The sequence below is a fragment of the Mesocricetus auratus genome, unplaced genomic scaffold (assembly GCF_017639785.1).
Source record: "Mesocricetus auratus isolate SY011 unplaced genomic scaffold, BCM_Maur_2.0 Super-Scaffold_100227, whole genome shotgun sequence".
In the NCBI taxonomy this organism is placed as follows: domain Eukaryota; kingdom Metazoa; phylum Chordata; class Mammalia; order Rodentia; family Cricetidae; genus Mesocricetus; species Mesocricetus auratus.
Genome location: NW_024429255.1, coordinates 23672 through 44807, shown reverse-complemented (window position 1 = coordinate 44807; position 21136 = coordinate 23672). Strand labels below are relative to the sequence as shown.

The window sequence follows — 21136 nt, the reverse complement described above, 5'->3', positions numbered from 1 at the left end:
AGCAAATGACCTATGTAGGTTTTTTTCCCCCTTGAGACAAGGTTTCTCTGTGTAGCTTTGGAGCCTGTCCTGGAACTTGCTCTGTAAACTAAGCTGACCTTGAATCCTTGAATTCACAGAGATCAATAATTCTTAAATAAAGGAATCAGAAAATAGATAAATGACCTTAATTAGGATGTCTACCACAGCCAGACATGGTGACAGATCTCTGTAATCCTAGCATTTAGGATGTAGAGGCAGGAGAATTAGGAGTTCAAGAACATCCTCTGCTACATAGAAAATCTGAGATTAGCATGAGACACATGAGACAAGGTCTCAAAAACAGAAAACAAAACAAAAATCAATGAGACACTTATCTCAATACTTCATTTTATTAAAGCATTATATGGAAACTTAGGTATCTTAAGTGACAAGTTTAAGCTTCCCAAGACTTAAGAACTAACCAACTCATCAGGTACATAAGATACTTGCAGGGGTTAATCTTAATAAACCTAGTAAGAATGAAAGCTCGAAACTATGTATTGGTACAACAAGAACAGAAGCTTCTAAAAGATAATTATGAGTATTACATCAAAGGAAAACAAATGAACTATGAGAATGAACAATGAGTCAGAGACACACAGATACGACCTGTACTTCTAGATTTAAAAAGTACACAAGAATGGCCTAGTAGATTTATCTCCAGAAGGAAACCAGCAGAAACATCAATTTGACTTAAGGATTTTTGTTCCCGCCCACCACGCTCTATACAGGGCTTTTCTTTGTAGATTTGGAGCCTGTCCTGGAATTCGCTTTGTAGGCCACGCTAACCTCAAACTCACAGAGATCTGCCTGTTTTCTACCTTCTGAGTGCTGGGATTAAAGGCATGTGCCACCACCACCTGGCAGAAACATCAGTTTGAAAGTAATCTTGGGGCTGGAGAGATGGCTTAGCAGTTAAGAGCACTTGACTGCTCTTCTAAAGGTCCTTAGTTCAATTCCCAGCAACAACATGGTTGCTCACAACCATCTATAATGGGATCAGATTCCTTCTGGTGTGCATAATGACAGAGTAACTCATATACATAAAATACATGAATAAATAAATCTCTTTAAAAAAGAAAGGAATGTAGATCTTAATGCTAGTTCTAGCCTTACAAAATGTCTCCAAAGGCTACTACTGATCCAGAGCCTCTGAAAACTACATGAGAAGGCAGTATGCCAGACACAGTAACCATACACCTGAGTGAAGAGTTGGGGGTGGCTATGATCAAGAAATAAACAGGTGGTGGTGGTGGTGGTGGTGGTAGCAGCGGTGGCGGTGGCGCCACCTTTAATCTCAGTAATCCTACTTGGGAGGAAGAGGCAGGAGGATCCCTGTGTGAAAAAAGAAAAGAAACAATGTTTACATGCATAAAATTGCCAAGAATTAAAAAAATAAGTTACATACTTTTAAAATAACACACCTCTGCTTTAAAACCATATTCGGTAAGAAATTTACTGACCTTTACTCCATATTTTACTTTTCCAGCATAATGTTTTATAATAAAAGCAGGCTCCATCACAGCTGGAAATTCAATATAAGAATTCTCTTCATGTTGATGTTTAAACTTGTCTAGTAATGTTTGATTTGTAGCCTGTAGGAAGCTGAATTGGGGGGAGATAATAAATTATGAGAAAGATGTAGTTATTTATATGCTATAATACTAAAGTACATTACAATTACAGTGCTGTCTAATAAACACTGTACAATTAATGATGAGTTCCTCATGCCTTATTCAAACAGGGCCTCCTAAAAAACTGTCTCCCCAAGATTCATTTGCCCATGACCACTGTTGAAGTACTCAAGAGGTTACTACAGCCAAGGATAAGGGGCCCCAACAGTAAAGTTTGCAGCAAAAGCAGTTCTTAGTGCCATCCAAGTGATGCTGGTTTTGCAAACATGTAAAATAAGGCAACCAGCCTCGGAAAGTTGCCAGGAAAACTTGAGATTGCAAAACCATAAAGGTGGGGCTTCCCAACCCCATTAGAGTTAAGATTATGCCATCATGAAACATGGGTGACAGAAATGGATGTTCAAGATTTAATGTTGCCCCAGTGGGTTTTGTTTTTACCTTGGGCAGTATCCTTCTCTTTCTATGTTCCCATCCCTCCCTCCTAGACAAGAATATTGATCTGGTGCCTGTCCTTGTGACTCTATGTTAAATGTACACAACTGGCATATTTAATTTTATAAGAGATCACAACTAGAAGTTGCCTTCTGGACTTGAACTTTGGAATAAAGCTCAAACTATATAGGAACTCTTGGAGGTAAACTAAATAATTTGCATTATGAGCTAGAAATAAGCTTTGGAATCCAGGTGCAAAGAGGTATGATTTTGTATATGAAATGTTTCCTGAAGACTTGTATATTTAAAGCTTAGTCCTCAATGTAACAGTGTTCACATGTAAGAAATGACAGTCATAATAATTCACAACTGAACAAACTATTAGAAGGTATGACCTAACTGAAAGAAGTTACTAGGACCCACCTTCACCCCCTAGTCTTTTTTCTAGAATGTCCTGGAGTGATCAGTCTCCTTAAGCCTTTTAAACTGGGACCTAAGGTAAATCTTTCCTCCTCCTCTTTCCTCCTTCTTTTTTTTGGGGGGGGGCCGGGGGGATGGAGTTGGTGTTTTGAGACAGGATTTCTCTATTGCTTTGCAGCCTCTCCCAGAACTTACTCTGTGGACCACACAGGCCTACCTGCCTCTGTCTCCCAAGTGCTAGGATTAAAGGCTAGTACTAGCACCACCCAGCAATCTTTCCTTCTTTTATCTTTCTTTCCTCAAGCATTTCCACCACAATGATGGAAGCAGCTAATTACTAGGAACTTCAAACAGAAGATCTGTGACTGACAAAAAAGGAGACACTTTAAAAAGGAGACACTTTCAGAAAATAGTTTGTTAGTTAATGAGTAAACTGTGTTATGGTTATGAAGATGCTAAACATCAATCTTAATGTCTAAAATTATTCAAAATTAAATAACAAAAATAATAGAATAAGGAAAAAGAATGGCTATTGGCTTCTGATCATCCCAGCTTATATTACCAGTTCTGTTAGTGTCTTGAAACAAGCCAAATAACCTGTCATAACTGGTTTTCTAGTTCATAAAATAAGCACAATGCTAAGTATAGCAGTGTTAAATAGAATCAATGCTACAAAGAATTGCATTAGACACAATCTGCCACCCTACAGTGATTAAACAAATGTTGACAGGCTTTGTATGTTCTCTCTCCCCTCCCTCCCTCGCTCCCTGTCTGTCTGTCTGTCTGTCTCCCCACCCTTGGTTTTTCAAAGACAGGGTTTCTCTGTGTATCCCTAGTTGAACTCACTCTGTAGACCAGGCTAGCCTGTAATTCAGAGATATTCCTACCTCTGCCTCTTGAGTGCTGGGACTGAAGGTGGGCACCACCACCGCGCAGCCTTTTGTAAATTTTCAACACTGACATTACTCTAGTAACTGTGGTCAGCTTTTGCATTCAAATTCTATCTTGTCCTAAAAACTTTCTCTATAAGCTCATTCCAAAACCCTAAAGTCATTCTACCAAAGATTATAATTCTTACAATTTGAAGAAGCTATAGCACTACACTACTATCACCAATTCTAATCCTTCCTTGTTTCAAGCCACTAAGTCTATTGTCAAAATAAATGTCCCCTTAACAGTGCTTTAATTATATGATGTTCTTAATCAGAACGGGTATGGATAATGAAGGCGAAGAGTGAGAAATTCCAAATCCCAATCTAGGAAAGTCTAGCATCTATAAACTACAACTCACATAGAATGTTTCCCTCTTCAAGCTGGGTGTTGGTGGCCAATGCCTTTAATTCCAGCACTCGGCAGGCAGAGGCAGAAGGATCTCTGTGAGTTTCAGGCCAGCATGGTCTACAGAGCGAGTTCCAGGACAGCCTCCAAAACAATACAGAGAAACCCTGTCTCGAAAAACCAAAAAAAAAAAAAAAAAGAACGAAAGATTGTTCCCCTCTTCTAGTAAGATACTAATCTTTACTGTCTGTAGATAACAATTTATTTACTTCCTAACCCTCAGGGGAAATTTAAAAGTGTATGATCAGTTTTTCTCTTTCTTTGAAATGGAGAAAAGGGTAGTGGAGGGAGGCTGCATGCATGCCTTTAATTCCTGCAATTGGGAGTCAGAGGCAGGGAGATCTCTGTAAATTCAAGGCCAGCCTGATCTACAGAGTGAGTTCCAGGACAGACTCTAAAGCAAACAGAGAAACCCTGTCTCGAAAAACAAAACAAAAAAAAGGAGATGGAGAAACTTTTCTAAAGAAGCAGGGCAAACATTCAAAGGAAGGTTTTTCCCAAAGTCCTACAGTCAACAAATACTCATGGATATGTGGTGGAGATGGGGGGGGAACATTTTAAAAGGGTGTAACCAAAATAATTATAAGCAAGCACATTTCCTACATAAAACTTAATTCAGGGGCTGATGAGATAGTTCACTGTCTTCTGCAGAGCCTGACAACTTCAATTTGATCCCCAGGTCCCATGTGGTGAAAGGAGAGAAACACTTCTTTCATGTTGTCCTCTGACCTCCACATAAGCACAGCAGTACACACACTTTACCCAAATGTAAATAAATAAATAAAACTCAATTTAAGAACTGAGTGAGTTACTGCATTCCAGCACTCAGGAGGCAGAAGCAGGAAGATCTCAACTTCAAGAGTAGACCAGGCTATGTAGCAAGACTGTCTAAGGGGTAGAAAAGAGGGAGAGACAGGGAAAAAAAACTTTTAAAAACAAGTATGTCAGGATATGGCCAGTAGTAGACTTCCCATGCTCCAGTGGATAGATCCACTACATCCATTCATATTTTTAGTAGACCTAATTAGACTCAGTGGATAATCAAAAGAAAATCATAGTTGTGTGGTCATACACTCCATACACTCCTTTAATCACAGCACCTAGGAGGCAGAGGCAGGTGGATCTCCCATGCCAACAAAAAAAGTGGGAAAAGGGAATGGGACATGAAATTTGCAGTGTTGGAGACTGTGTGGAAGGAAAGAGAAAGGTTGAAGAGGGGAAGAGAGGGTGAATGTGATCATATTTCCTTGCATAAATGTATTAAATTCTCAAGAGTAAAAAACATGTATCAAAAAATTTAACATCTAGCTTTGTAAGAGGATTCCAAAAAAAATTGTTCAGGAGTAAAGTATAGTCTACACAGAAGTGGTTATTTTTTTTCCAGACATACACAGAAGAACCCTAAGTTTTTATGTGAAACATTATTAGAACATTTATCCTTACTTAGACATAAGTTTGTTGGTGTTACATGCTTGTAAAGCTAGCACTAAGGAGCCCTAAGGAACAAGGACGGCTATGAGTCTGAGGCTGCCCTGGGGCTGCAGTAGTCCTAGTTCCAACCCGGCCACAATTACAGAGTAAATGAGGTTCTGTATCAAATGAAGAAGAAGCCACTCAAAAAGCACAAAGGTCAATTATGAAACTGATAAGCACCATACTCACTTGCTTTCTTCATCCAAAAGATGGAGTAGTCCTGTTGGTTTTTTGCTAATAAGATTTATGCAACAAGTATTATCAATATAATCTATGTTGTGCCAACTGATACCTTCAGTTCTATATTCTTCCTGGAATAAACAAGTAACAAAATATCAATTTATCTTGTAGAAAATAACAGGCATATAACAGCAAAGGTTTTTTTTTGGTTTTTGGTTTTTGGTTTGCTTTGTTTAAATAGGCTGCAGTTACATGTAGTTTTACCTGAATCACCTAGCCTATTACACCAATGTAAATGTTTCTGTACTGATACCATGCATTTTGTTATTATGACTCTTTACTATAACTTGAAATCAGATATAATGGTTATCTTCTGCATCATTCTTTGTAGTTGATACTATTTCAGCAACTTGGGGTCTTTTTGCACTCGGGAGGCAGAGGCAGGCAGATCGCTGTAAGTTCGAGGCCAGGCTGGTCTACAGAGCAAGTTCCAGGACAGCCTCCCAAACAATACAGAGAACCCCTGCCTTAAAAATATATATATATTTTTTAATGGAATTACAGTCCGGCAAGTGTGGCAAATTCCTTTAATCAGGCAGGCGGATCTCTGTGAATTCCAGGCTTGGTCTACAAAGCTACAAAGAGAAACCTTGTCTCAAAATGCCGGCCCTACCCCCACCACCTCCCCCCCAAAAAAAGAATGGAATTACTTCCCGGACTTCATTTGCTGATCATTTTCCAAGGTTTTGGGAGTAATCACTGATTCTTAACATGAAAATGTTCTAATAGGTATAAAATTAACTATAAAATTAGCTATATCCCCCAGCATGCTGGTTAACTGCAGCTAGTTTCTAGTGTAGTCACCTTCTAAACTATTAAGATGCATATTTACTTAGTTTTGGTTTTTTGGGGTGAGTTGTTTGGCAACAGTGAGTGCTGAACTCTGGGAATCTCACACTTGCTAGAAAGTGTTTTCCCATTATACTATATCCCTAGCCTTAAAGGGGAAATTCTTTTTCTTTTTTTTCTTTTTGGTTTTTTTAGACAGGGTTTCTCTGTGTAACCTTGGCTGTCCTGGAACTCTGCTCTGTAGACCAGGCTAACTTCAAACACAGATATTCTCCTGCCTCTACCTCCCAAGTACTGGAGGTGCCATCATGCAGCTTTGTAATTTTTATTATAGTACTAAAATATATGTTAACTCTTGGAAAGTTGACCCTTGCTTTATGGTCCAAAACAATGCGTAGGCACTGGTTTTGTAAATATTCCACATGAACTTAGAAAAGATCTATTCTTCAGACAGGGTTCAGTATTCTACAAATCACTTCATTAACTGGGTCTCAATAATCAATAAGTTCAGGGAAACTAGCATATTGATATGCAAGGCAAAAAGCAATGGATACCCACAAAAGTACCCATCAATTTTTTAAGATTTATTTATTTATTTATTATGAATAGTGTTCTGTCAACATGTATCCTTGCAGGCCAGAAGAGGGCACCAGATCTCATTACAGATAGTTGTGAGCCATCATGTGGTGGCTGGGAATTGAACTCAGGACCTATGGAAGACCACCTAGTGTTCTTAACTACTGATCCATTTCTCCAAGCCCCATATCCACTGATTTTTATTGATGCTTTAAGTCTTTTATAGCCTTACTGGTGTTCTGAATGTTTTATTAAGTTATTCAAGTAGAAAGTTAAAATAACCCAATTACAGTTGCAAGTATATCTTCCTGATCTTAGTTTTATTAATTTTTGCTTCATGTATTCTGAAACTATCCTATCAGATACCTATAAATTTGGGACTATAGACCTGCTAATCCCAGCACTTGGAGGGGGAGGTAAGTGGACATCTGAATTTGATGCCAGCCTGGTCAACAAAGCAAATTCCAGGACAGCCAGGGCTAGGAAGAAAAATCCTATCTTAAAAGCGCGCACACACACACACACACACACACAAAGATATTCCCTTTTATACTCAATAATAGAGCCACAAATACTTTGTTAATGTTTGATAAACCTTTTTATACCATTTTACTTTTAGCTTTGTGTATAATATTTGGACTGCCTCTAATATACTGTTTGCTATTAGTCTGGTGGTTTTCAGCTACTAAAGCAAACAATTCATTTATACTTAATGTACTCAGACTAGTACCTTACTTCTTCCTCCTTTGCTTATCCTTATCCTGTTTTCTTAGCATTGCTTCTCATTTTGTTACCCAGGCCCTTCCAAATAGCTGGAACTAAAGATTTGTGCCACAAACTCCAGTCTTAGTCACTTCTTTTATACTTCCTTTTGTTTCTGTTTGGATTGTCTGGGTATTTTTGCTTTACTTATAATCTACATTAATTTGGAAAAGATTTTATATTCATTTACTATTTTGTGCATAGTCTCGAAATTATAACATGCATATTTAACTTTCAATTTTCCATAACTTACCAGTTAATACAAAGTTGTCACAACCTATTTAAATATTAAAATAGAAAAGTCCTTATCTTTGTCAAATTTAGTGATATACTGATTTATATTCACCCACTTTAAAAAATAATTTTGCAACCAGGTGGTGGTGACGGCACATACTTTTAATTCCAGCACTTGGGAGGCAAAGAGAGGTAAATCTCTTGGGTTCAAGTTCAGCAAGAACTACATGGTGAGTTCCAGGACAGACAGAGCTTTACAGGGAAACCCTATCTCAAAAAACAAAAATAATAGTAAGAATAATAATAATTGTATTTGATAGTAGTAGTATTTCACTTTTTTTCATTCCATTTTGTTATAACAGGAATACAACTAATAAACAGGTCTAAAAATAAGCTTTAGTTTTAAGGGAAATATCTTATTGTTTTCTGTATCCCACTGTTTCCTCTGAAAAACATATTGCTGTTACACACACACACACACACACACACACACACACAAATAAATAAGGGATATGAGGTGATAGTGTGGCTGGTATCTATAAGGAGTCAACTCCTGTACACTATCTGGAGCCATGGCAGTGACATTCTTGGTCCCTCAGTCACTGCCATTGCACCCTTGGCACACGTCAAAAAGCACAAGGATTGCATTTTACTGGGGGAAGGAGAAGACTAAACCTGACCTTAAAGTTACAACAAGCTCCTTGCCCTGAGAAGAGGGTGAAAAAAGTAAAACCATGACAAGCTGTCTGAGACTGGGACCATGACTGAATTCCTACAAGGTCATGAAAGCACCAGGAAACAACTCCAAAATCTCTTTCTACTGAGAAATTCCTGCTAAACCTGTAAACAGCCAGGGATATGATACTGAGTAAGTACTTCCTTTAATCCCACTGAGTGGGAGTGGATGAAGGTTTGCCACATATGTGGGACTAGGTTCTCATGGTCCTGTTGACATCAATCAAGATGATCACATAGAGAACTGTGCCTGCCAGACTGCCAAGATATACATCAGTGGGGATAAAACAGATGTCCTGAGTTCCATACACCTAGATGCTCTAGATGAAAAAAAGTGCTGGGGAGGTGTTGCCCAGGAGTGCCTAGTAGCAGAAGGGTTGGAAGTAATACTTTTAACAGTCTGCAAGTTGACTGGGCATCTAGGAATAGTTCAAAAAAATTAACTTAGACTACCTCTCTACCTCTGAGGTATGGAGGAGCCATGAACAAAACTCTGAAGGGGTAGAATCTAGATTATGTAGATTTAGCTTCCCGGCTTCACCTCTGCTGGGTATCTGTGAGAAGAGGTTCTGAGTAGTGTCACTCTTGTATTAAGTACATACAAGGCTCATAGCAGGTGGCAAACTCATTAAACCCTGTAGTCACAGGTCAATTTACTAACTTTAACTGTCTACTAATGCTGGCTTTCTACAATTGGTTCATTAAAGGTTCTACACCAAAAAAGCATCTTGCATTTTTCTAATTTTTTCACATTTTTATGAACATGAGTGTTCTGCCTGAATGTCACATTTGTCTATGTATCATGTGTGTGCCTGGAGCCCATGTAGGCCAGAAGAGAACAGAGGTTATTGAATTATCAGTAACTACAAGTATACATGGCTATAAGGGGCCATGTGAAAGTTGAGAATTGAATCTGAGTCCTCTGGAAGAAGAGCTATTGCTCTTTTCACTGAACCATCTCCCCAGCCCTATCATCTTGTAAGTCTTTTTATTTGTTTGTTTTGCTCTGTTGGTTTTTTTGAGGTAAGGTTTCTCTGTGGAACAGCCTTGGCTGTCCTGGAACTCACTCTGTAAATCAGGCTGACCTTGAACTCACAGAGATCCACATCCCTCTGTCTGCTGAGTGCTGGGATTAAAGGTATGTGCCGCCACCACCCACAATTCCCCTTAGTTTAAGAAAATTGCTCTACATACAATTTTTCTTGATGGGGCTGGAGAGACAACTCAGAGTTTAAATGTACTTCCTACTTTTGCAGAGGACTAGGTTTTAATACTTAGCACCTACACTGGGCAACTGGGAAATACCTGTAGTAACTCCAGTTCCAGGATCTGACTCCCCCTTCTGGCTTTCTCAAGCACCTGCATGCACACAGTACACATATATACAAGCAAGCACACATACAAACACATATAATAAAAATAAATTCAAAGCTTACTAAAATAAAATTATCCTGGAAGCTATACTTTATTTATTTATTTTGGAGATTATTTGTTTTTGTTTTTTTAAGCAGCATTTCTCTATGTAGTCCTGGCAGTCCTAGACCTTGCTCTGTAGACCAGGCTGGCCTCAAACTCAAAGATCCTCCTGCCTCTGCCTCCCCAGTGCTGGGATTAAAGACATGCACCACCACATCCAGCAATACCATACATAAAGTTCATGTCTGTTAAGATCACTATTTAGACATTCCTCCTCCACCTAAGGTACTATGTACTATGACACTTCACTTAGCTTTAATCCACACTAGCTTGCCTCCAGGTTTTCCTTCCCACACTTTTTTTTGGTTTTTAGTTTTTGGTTTTAAATAAATACAAGTAATTGTGGCACTAAAATGGTCTCTTCATCTAAAAAGACGTAATTAGCAGATGGCTAAGAATATTAGAAGTCCTACTGTTTTGACACACTTTGGGGTGGAAACATCTTAAACTTAGCCTCACTGTCTAGGATACATAGCTCTTTCTAGCTTGTTTTATTCCTAATATATAACACCTCTGGTGTGCATATTAGGAATATGTACTTTAAGAATAACCTAAACGTAACACTTATCATGAGTTTCCACTTTGCAGAAAATTCTACTTTGCTCTTCAGACTGTAACAACTAGTTCAGCAACCTTTTACCAAAACAAGGAAACTGTCTTTTAGAAAGAAATACTGGACTATTCTGCACAGGTTTGTTCCTTACAGGCTTAGGTTTGGACTTATCTGAAAGAAAACCTTAAAGTTCACTCCTTTTAGCTTTTTTGTTTGAGCTATTATTGGGGTGTAAGGTGGGGTGGGATGTTAAAGACTATCCTCAAGACAAGGACAGTCTGACACCACCAGTATACCATGCACACAAATATCTGCTAGGTACAAACTTCTAAGAAGATTGTAAAGCTGGGGCTGGAGAGATGGCTAAGCAGTTAAAAGCACTGATTGCTCTTCCAGAGGACCCACATGGCAGCTAACAACTGTAGAAATGAATCAATGACGGTAAGGATAATTCAGGGCATATTAAGGAAAAAAGGGGCATTATAAATGCTAACATGAGTATTTTCAAGTATCAGACACCTTTCAGTTTGCCTTTTATTCCATATGATCTCTGATATTAACTTGACTCAGGATTCTGTATCACTCACTGAGACTAGTTCAACTAGCCTAAATTAGACCTGAAGACAGAATCTCCATGTCCTTTGACCTCCATACACACATCCCAATACGCATACACTTAAAACACACACACACACACACACACACACCAATGAACAAATGAGTATGTATTATTCCTTTTTTTTCTTTTTCTTTTTTGATTTTTTGAGACAAGGTTTCTCTGTGTAGCTTTGTAGACCAGTTTGGTCTCGAACTCACAGATTCGCCTGCCTCTGCCTCCCAAGTGCTGGGATTAAGGGTGTGCACCACCACTGCCCAGATGAATATGTATTATTTCTAAAACTTCAATTATGTTGAATAATTTAAGCATTTGTCAAAGTGACCAGACCTAAAAGTTCTTATGCAGCCATCCTTTAAAAAAAATGCTTAAAGCTAGGACAAAAAGCAACAAGTACCAATGGTAGAGGCTTGGCTTTTTGGTTTATTGTTGTTTTAACAGCAAACAATCACCCAGTAAGATAGTTCAGTAGAGAAAGGCACTTGCCACACAATCTTGATGGTCTGAGTTCAATCCCTACAATCCATAGAAAGGAAGAAGAGAACTGAATCCAAAAGGTTGTCCTCTGACCTCCACCTATGTGCCACAGCATATGAGCCTATACACACACACACACACACACACACACACACACCATTCATGAATACATAGACAAAAATTTTAAGTTGGCATACAAAGCAATGAACTTTACTGTGGTATTTTTATACATACCATTTTACTTTGTGGAAGTCTTTAAAATTTTTCAGTAGACCTACTATTATGGGTTTTGCATTTATTTTCCATTAGCATTTCCCTTAAGTTATGATAAATCTTATTACAGTTGCCTAAGTCATCACTACATAAACTGAAATATCTCTTTTGGGTCCTCTTCTCTTAATAATTGTAATAAAAACTAAGAAGCCAAGAATCTTGAGATTCTCATAGGAATTGCCTTTTTATTTTCTTGGTTTATTTTTACTTTTTAGATTTATCTATTTTAGGCATATGAATGTTTTGCCATGTGCACCATGTGAATACCCGGTGCCCATAGAGGTTAGAAGAGGGTATTAGATCTCCAGGTACTGGAGTTACAAATGATTGTGAGGTACCATGTAGGTGATAGGAACTGAACCCAGGTTGTCAGGAAAAGGAAAAAGTGTTCTAAATCACTGATCCATCTCTCCAGTTCCAGAAAACACTTTTATATTCACACTCTGCTCACTCAAGATTCTTTGATTTCACTTACACAAGAAAGAAGTGGAGATGAAAGCAGTTAAATTAGAATTAAAGAGCCAGGCGGTGGTGGTGGGGGTGCACGCCTTTAATACCAGCACTTGGAAGACAGAGGCAAGTGGATACAAAGCTACACAGGGAAATCCTGGAAAAACCAAAATTAAAAAAAAAGAAGAAGAATTAAAGATAAGTAACCACACCCAGGAGTTACAAAAATACAACAGCCCTAAAAAGAGCAAAAACACACCCATGTATCTTTTCATTCAAAGATATATGTAAGCCAACACAAATTAATACATGCATTTGGCAACTATGGAAAAGAGAAACTTCTGTATGACATGGCTGAAAATCTCTGCTGATTTGTCATTTCCTTCTAGCGAGTGATATGACCATCACCACCATCACGCTATCTGAATAAAAATGCAAACTGTGAAAGTTAAGACAGATTCAAAAGTTTGGACAATATGGCAAACACACACATAGTGAGATACTCACTTGTTCCAATTTAAAGATATGCTGATTGAAGTAGTGCTGTAAACGTTCATTAGCAAAATTAATACAGAACTGCTCAAAACTATTATTTTCGTAATCTTCAAACCCAAAAATATCAAGAACACCAATGGACAAAGTCTGTAAAACAAGAGAAAATTTATTTAAAAACAAGTCTCCAACTTATTCATATTACAAGTAATAAAACACTTCTTTCTGGTGCTGTCCAGAATTCAAATAAAATATACAGTAATTGGTTAGTCATTGATGTAAGTTATCACATAAAACCACTGTAACAGGAAAATGTACTTCATTCTATTTTGGAAAGATATTTGGGGCTAGAGAGATGGCTCAGGACATAATTCTTCTGCAAAGGACCCAAGTTCAATTCCCTGCACTGACATGAGGTGACTGACAACCATCAAGTGACTCCAGCTTCAGGGAATTGGACACCAATATCCTTTGTGGGCACCAGACACATATGCATATGCATATGTACACCTATACCCACATACATTCACACATGCAAGCACTCATTCAGAAATGTATCAGTAAGGAACACATATTTGTTAGAACTATTTTAAATACATGGACATTTATTTAAATGACATGAAATTGAATGAATTTTTATGAAAACAAACTTGTGACAGATGGTAAAACATGTAAAATGGCAATCAATCAGAGCAAACTATATTTTCTGGTTACAGTAGTTATCATATGATAGTTTACATCAGTTTTTTTTTCTTCTCAATTTTTAAAATAACAATTAGTTGCCAAGAGCTGATAAATATGTAGATTTCAGGGTAAACAGGAGGAAGGGGACATCACCATAACTCACCAATAGGAGTGTGTGTATGCATTTTGCAACTATCTGAGAACTCATGTTTTCGGGTCTTAAGGCTAACAGGCAAATTAACTAAAGAAAGCTTTTTTCATTGTAAGTATTTCTACAGTAATACAAAGTACAGAGTGAGTGAACTACTAACTTGAGAAAGCCAAGAAATCCCTCAACTCAAACATTCATATTCCTATAAGGGAACAGAAACAAAAGGTATGACAAAATCAAAAGGTTACCTAAGTGAAAGATCAGCAGAATAAAGTTACTTCTGGTTAAAACAGGAAAACTATGTAATTCTTTTTTGTTTTGTTTGTTTTGCTTTTCCAGACAGGGTTTTTCTGTGAAGCTCGGCTGTCCTGGAACTTGCTCTGTAGACCACGCTAGCCTTGAACTAAGGGATCCACCTTCCTCTGCTTCCCAAGTGCTGGGATTAAAGGTATGCACCACCACCGCCCAGCAACTATGTAATCCTTCTTAATTTGATCTCAGCCACAAATAAACAATTTTGTTAACAGTACTAAATTAGCAGGCATACACAAGATAGCTCAATAGAAAAAGGCAGATGACATCAACCTGACTACCTGAATTCTAGCTGCAAAATCCACCTAGTAACCATGTATATAAAAGAGGTTTTCAAAACTGTATCAGGAGGGTTTTATGTAATTCTGATTACTAAACTCCCAGAAGTTGTCCTCTGACCTCCAGACAGACACAAATGAGGATGGATGGATGGATGGATGGATGGATGGATGGATACATGTAAAGAAAAAGGTACTCTAGAGGTAGAGGCAGGAGGAATTTGAGTCCAAGGCCTGCATGGACTTCATAGGGGGATTTTTGTCAAACAAACAAATGTTTAAAAAGTAATTAAGTCCCACCCCACCTCCCTTCCCCACCAAAAAAGAACAAACCACTAAATTTCCTCATGTTCAGAGTCTGCAACAACTCAAATCCTAGCTATCTAGCAGAGGTCATAAATGTTTACTCTTCTCTTTCTAGATATTTGACTTCTAGTTATCTCCTTTCTAACATCTTACTATAAATGATTCAGATTCAACTTTAATATCTGTTACCAAATTCATTAATATTCATTGCCAACATGACAGAATCTAGAACCTCTTAGGAGAAAGATCTCAGGCCATGTCTCTTAAGTATATTTCCAGAGAGTTTAATTGAGGTGGGGGGACCCACCTTGAATATGGACAGCATTATTCCACTAGCTGGAATACGGGGACACGAGGGTAGTGTCTCTGGCTGAATACAAAAGAGAGAGAGAAGCCGGGCGTTGGTGGCGCACGCCTTTAATCCCAGCACTCGGGAGGCAGAGGCAGGTGGATCTCTGTAAGTTCGAGACCAGCCTGGACTACCAAGCGAGTTCCAGGACAGCCTCCAAAGCCACAGAGAAACCCTGTCTTGAAAAACCAAAAAAAAAAAAAAAGAAACCTGTATCAGGAGGGTTTTACATAATTCTGGTTATTAAAAATCTAGTTACTTAGAAGAAAATGAAGTAATGCTCTTCACAAATAAGTTCATGTAATAGTAGTATTGACATTTAGTTTTATAATGATAGAAGTACTTGAAATATTAAAAAATAATGTTAAGAATAATTTTACATGACTGAAGAAATGGCTCAGTGGTTAAGAACATGAGCTGCTCTTCCAAAGGGCCTGGGTTCAATTCCCAACACCCACATGTTGTTCACAATTGTCTGTAACTCTAGCTCCTGGGAACCAGACAACCTCATACAGACATACATGTAGGCAAAACACTAACACATATAAAATAAAAATAATTTTTTACAAAAAGAATAATTTTACATTGAGTCAATATGATGGAGGATGTTCTTCTGTATATGTGTTTCTCTTATTGGATGATGAATAAAACATTGATTGGCCAGTAACCAGTCAGGAAGTACAGGTGGGGCTAGGAGAGGGCAAGGAGAAGGATAGGGAGAGGAGACAGAGAGAGGCTGCCAAGAGACGACATGCTGCTGAAGGAGCTACATGCTGGATTATGGGTAAGCCACAGCCTCATGGCAATACATAGATTAAAAGAAATGGGCCAGGCGGTGGTGGTGCACACCTTTAATCCCAGCACTCGGGAGGCAGAGGCAGGCGGATCTCTGTGAGTTCGAGGCCGGGCTGGACTGATAGCCTCCGAAACAATACAGAGAAACCCTGTCTCGTAAAAACCAAAAAAAAAAAAAAGAAATGGGCTAAAAATTAAGACAGAGCTAGCCAATAAAAAGCCTAAACCAGCCTCCAAAACAATACAGAGAAACCCTGTCTCGAAAAACCAAAAAAAAGAAGCCTAAACCATTGGTCAAACATTTTATACTTAATATAAGTCTTTGTGCGTTTATTTAGGGAAAAGTGGCTATGGGAAAGGCACGACAGAAACTTTCGTCTACATCAATAGGATTTTTTAAAAAAGACACTTTTAATCAGAGTAAGTAAACTGGACTATAATGGCTATTGAAAACTAAAATAGATATAAAATTATTAAATATATATATATAAAATCTGTCACATTAAAATAAAGCCGAGAGGTGGGCAGGGTACCATACGTCTATGATTACAAGAATGGCAGGTCATGCATAAACAGCAATATCCTAAAAATACAAACAATTTTGACTATAAATGTCTATAGCATGTAAATACATAGGAAAATGGTGTGGAAAGACACACAGAACAGTTAACCTGAATTAGGAAGTAAGTAACAGAAGTAAAGTTAACTTGACTCTATGTAATTGTATTTCTTAAAATCTCAAGTACTCACCAGTTTATTGAACAATTTTCAGGTAAAATATAATACAACAGATCTTTACCTTAGTATTGTGTTCCAAATCTTTACTATTCAGAAGTGCATGATTAATACGGAACACTATCCAGTCAAAAAGAGCACTGTATAAAGACTTAGCCATGGAGTTTCTCACCGTCACAGCCTACAAAACACAGAGATAATTTTGAGTGTAAAGTGGATGGTAATAATTTCACTAAGATATAATAACAAAGACTGTTTTTGCTTTCACTTCTGAAGAAAAACCTATTTTCAATTAGAAACTGGATTTTCTGTCAATTCAAATAACCTGTAATTGAAATTTTCTATATATACTCTAATTTATTCCTACTCAGAGATCTAAGAAAAGATGGTCATGAAACAAAAACAATGTATGAATCACTCAGTTTAAAGCCTTTTTTTTACTGACTATGGGGGCATATTTTCTCCCAAAATAGAAAGTCAGAAAACAAACGACCATACCAACTATAATGGGAGAGAACATTCTAGGTTAAGAAATAAATCTGACAGCAAAAAAGGACATTACGATTAAAATAGATTGCCACAATGATCCTACTAGCTTAGCTATCTTCAGTTTGTCATTCACAGGACTGTTCCATTCCAAGAAACAGTAACAATCTCTTGATGAGGGAATTATGAAATTTATATTTTCTCTCACTTCACTATTTTCTTAGTACTATCCAAGCAATCTAAATTTGTTTGGAGGGGGTGGAATCAGGGCTAAGGAGATGGCTTGTTAGAAAAGCATAGGAGGATAGGAGTTCAGATCCCCAGAACACACATAAATGTGGGGAGGGCATGGTAACCTTCAAGTAATTCCATACGGGAAGGAGGAGACAGGGATGAATATAACACAAAGCAAGCTGTTTTGGAGGCTGTCCTGGAACTTACTCTGTAGACCAGGCTGGCCTCGAACTCACAGAGATCCACCTGCGTCTGCCTCCCAAGAGTGCTGGGATTAAAGGTGTGCACCATCACCACCTGGCCATACAATGCATCTTTTTTTAAACATACAATGCATCTTAACACTATTTTTTTAAAACAATGCATTCATTAAACAGTAAACTATAATAATATTCTGTTTCCTTCAGAAGGGAAAAGAGAATCTCAGCAAATTAAGCAATGTAAAATATATGAAGCAAAATAAGTATAGGATGTAAGATATAAGCATTTTATAACAGTAAATTTTTGAGTTATATTCTTGAGTTAAAAACAAACCAACTTCGGATTAATCAAATCTATTTGGTTATAGGAAACACAATTTTTATTTTTATAAACAAGTCATAAAGAATCCACAAATACCAAATTAGTCTGTATTTACCCTCTATCCTCTACCTAATTCTATACTCTCTAGTCATTCCCTCTGTAATGCAGTCTAACCTGTCATTTCCATTTCAATCCTATCTCCTATTATTCAAGTCATTGCTAAGTCCCACTGATCATACCAAATAGTATTTCTCTCCTTTTCTTATCATGTCCCCATTCTTCATAAAGCAAACTCTCCTTCCTCAACTTCTGAACTCATCTTGCCTTCAGTGCCTAAAATGGCCCTCAAATACTTATTCCCTTCTGATATGTTCTGTATACTTCCTTCAGTATGACAGCTAATTTTTACTGTTAAAATATATTTAATCTGAGAACTCGGGAGGTGGAAGCAGGTAGATCCCTGAGTTCAAGGTCAGCCTGGTCAACAGAGTGAGTTCCAAGAGAGCCAGGACAGAGAAACCCTGTCTTGAAACCCCCTCACCTGAAAAACAAAAATTATAGAAGAAGAAAAAAGGAGGTAAAACAAACTTTAAAATGCTAGCCAGCAATTAAGAAGAAGAAAGGGGAGGAAGAAAAGACAGAGTATGGTGAGCAGCAAATGACTGAAGAAATAACCACTGGGGTGAAACACTGCTTTCATTTACAATCCCATCTATCATCTATTTGGCCTACAATAATAATGAAACAGAATAATGGAGGGGCTGGGTATATAGTTCTGTGGTAGAATACTCATCTAATACATACAATACCCAGGGTTCAATGGGGTGGAGAGATAATATCTGATTTGACTTAAGGTCCACTCCACAAGATGAAACCCTATTTGATGAACCAGAGGCTAGAGCACCCAGGGGCCTAGAGTAAAACAAAATACACTGGTCTTAAAGAAAATAAGGCCGGGCGGCAGTGGCACACGCCTTTAATCCCAGCACTTGGGGAGCAGAAGCAGGCAGGTCTCTTTGAGTTCAAGGCCAGCCTGGTCTACAGAGTGAGGTCCTAGACATCCACAGCTATACAGAGAAACCTTGTCTTGAAAAACCAAAAAAAAAGAAGAAGGAAGTAAAGAGAGAGGGAAGAAGGGAAGGGAAGGGAAGGGGCAAGGGGAAGGGGAAGGGGGAAGGGGAAGGGGAAGGAGGAAGGGGAAGGGGAAGGGGAAGGGAAGGGAAAGGAGAAGGGAAGGGAAGGGAAAGGGAAAGGGAAAGGGAAAGGGAAGGGAAGGGGAAGGGAAAGGGAAAGGGAAAGGGAAGGGAAGGGAAGGGAAGGGAAAGGAAAGGGAAAGGGAAGGGAAGGGAAGGGGAAAGGGAAAGGGAAAGGAAGGGAAGGGAAGGGAAGGAAGGAGAGGGAAGGGAAGGAAGGAAAGGGAAGGGAGGGAGGAGGAGGAAGAAAGGAAGGAAGGAAGGAACAAAACAAAATTCTAATGATATTCTACTATACTCATAGATCAGTGCCTTGTTCAGCCATCATCAGAGTTTCTTCCTGCAACAGATGGAAACAACTACAAAAACTCACAGCCAGACATTAAGCAGAGTGAGAGACCTTAGAATACCCAGACCTAAATGGGAGGTCTCCATCAAATCCTCCCTTCAGAGTTCAGGAAACCCCTTGGAAGAGGAGGCAGAAGAGTATAAGAGCGAAAGGGGATGGAGGACACCAAGAAAACAAAGCCCTCTAAAACTCCTATGAACTCTCAGAAACTGAAGCAATATATAACAGGACTACATGAGTCTACACCAGGCTGTCTATGGCTTTCAGTTTAGTGTTTTTATGGGATTCTTGAGTGTTCAAACAAGTGGGTCTCTGACTTTTATGCCTTCTCTTGGGCTCTTTTCTTTCTGCTGGTTTGTTGGGTCCAACTTCAATACGACAATTTTTGTTCTATCTTATATTTTATCTTGTATATTTCAATATTTAAATAAATAAGTATAAAAGCACACTGAATTTTAAGCTTCCAAATCTTTGGAAAATTTATGATTTTTTCCTAGAAAATATTCCAATTAATATATTTTGCCTTACGTTATCTTCATTTTATAAAAAGAAAAAAAGAAAAGGAAAAAACCCTACAAACCTTATATTCTAGAATATTAAAATACTGATACCCAAGGAAATCATACCTCTGCCAGCTTATATGGTAAAATAAGTTTTTCTCCCACTGTCACAGTCTTCCTTGTAACTAATGCTTCAAAGAGCATCTCTTCTTTAACCTATAAAGTAGAAAGCATATTCAATACGTATGATTTATGACAGGAACTGAATTGCTATACTGAAAAGCTAACTAGAGAAAAAACTTTAATGGAAGAAATATACAATGAATATAAAGAAATGCAAAGAAAATACATAGGCAATCTTAGTAACATCTAAAACAGAATTTAAGGATACCACTAACAATAATTCCTTTACCTAAAATTTTAAAAAGGTAAAAAATTGTTTCTTTTCAAAGTATGTTTCCAAGTGAATGTTTAATTTTACAGTAGAGAGTTTGCCTAACATGTGAATAGTCGTGTGCTCTCACCAACCTCTCTCTCTCTCTCTCACTCTCTCTCACTCACTCTCTCTCTCTCTCTCTCTCTCTCTCTCTCACACACACACACACACACACACACACACACACACATCTGAGAACAGAGGCACCAATCTAAAAATCTGGCACTCTAGTCTGAGGCAGAAGGATTATGAGATCAAGGTCATCTTGAGTAACATAGTAAGACATTCTATTAACAAAACAGATACACATGTCTGCGTATGTATGTATGTATGTATACACACACACACACACACACACACACACACACACGCGCGCGCACACACATGTATACACACATGCTTTTCTACATTCCACCATCTAAAGATAAGGACATGGACTAAAGATAAAAGCACTCCTTGAATATGAAAAATAATTATGTTCTATAAATTTATTTTTATAGTTGAGTATTGAATTTTCAGATAAAGGTGCTACTTTGCTTTTACCCCTAACCCAGAAGTAAACAATACCATTTTTGTTTGCAACAGGGTCTCACTCTGCAGCCCAGGCTGGCTTCAAACTCATGGAGAACCTTCTGCCTCAACCTTCTGAGTGCTGAGGTTCGAGGCATACACCGTCAACACCTGACCGAATTATTAAATTTAGGGGGAAAAAACAGGAACTGGATAATGGCTCTGTGGTTAAAAACACTTGCTTTTTCCATAGGGAATAGGCTCCAAATTCCGTTCATGTACTAAGAATAAATACTGGTTCCACT

General features: G+C 38.1%; 1 protein-coding gene across 1 annotated transcript in view; it reads right to left on the bottom strand.

Moving 5' to 3' along the window:
• The window catches only part of LOC121136466 (unconventional myosin-IXa-like), a gene marked incomplete at its 5' end in the record, with an annotated part of 143501 nt that overhangs the window by 100175 nt on the left and 22190 nt on the right, over positions 1-21136 (bottom strand). The window contains 5 exon segments of the mRNA XM_040736944.1: positions 1485-1626; positions 5508-5629; positions 13007-13141; positions 16666-16782; positions 20012-20101. Coding sequence (XP_040592878.1) covers positions 1485-1626; positions 5508-5629; positions 13007-13141; positions 16666-16782; positions 20012-20101 — 606 coding nt within the window.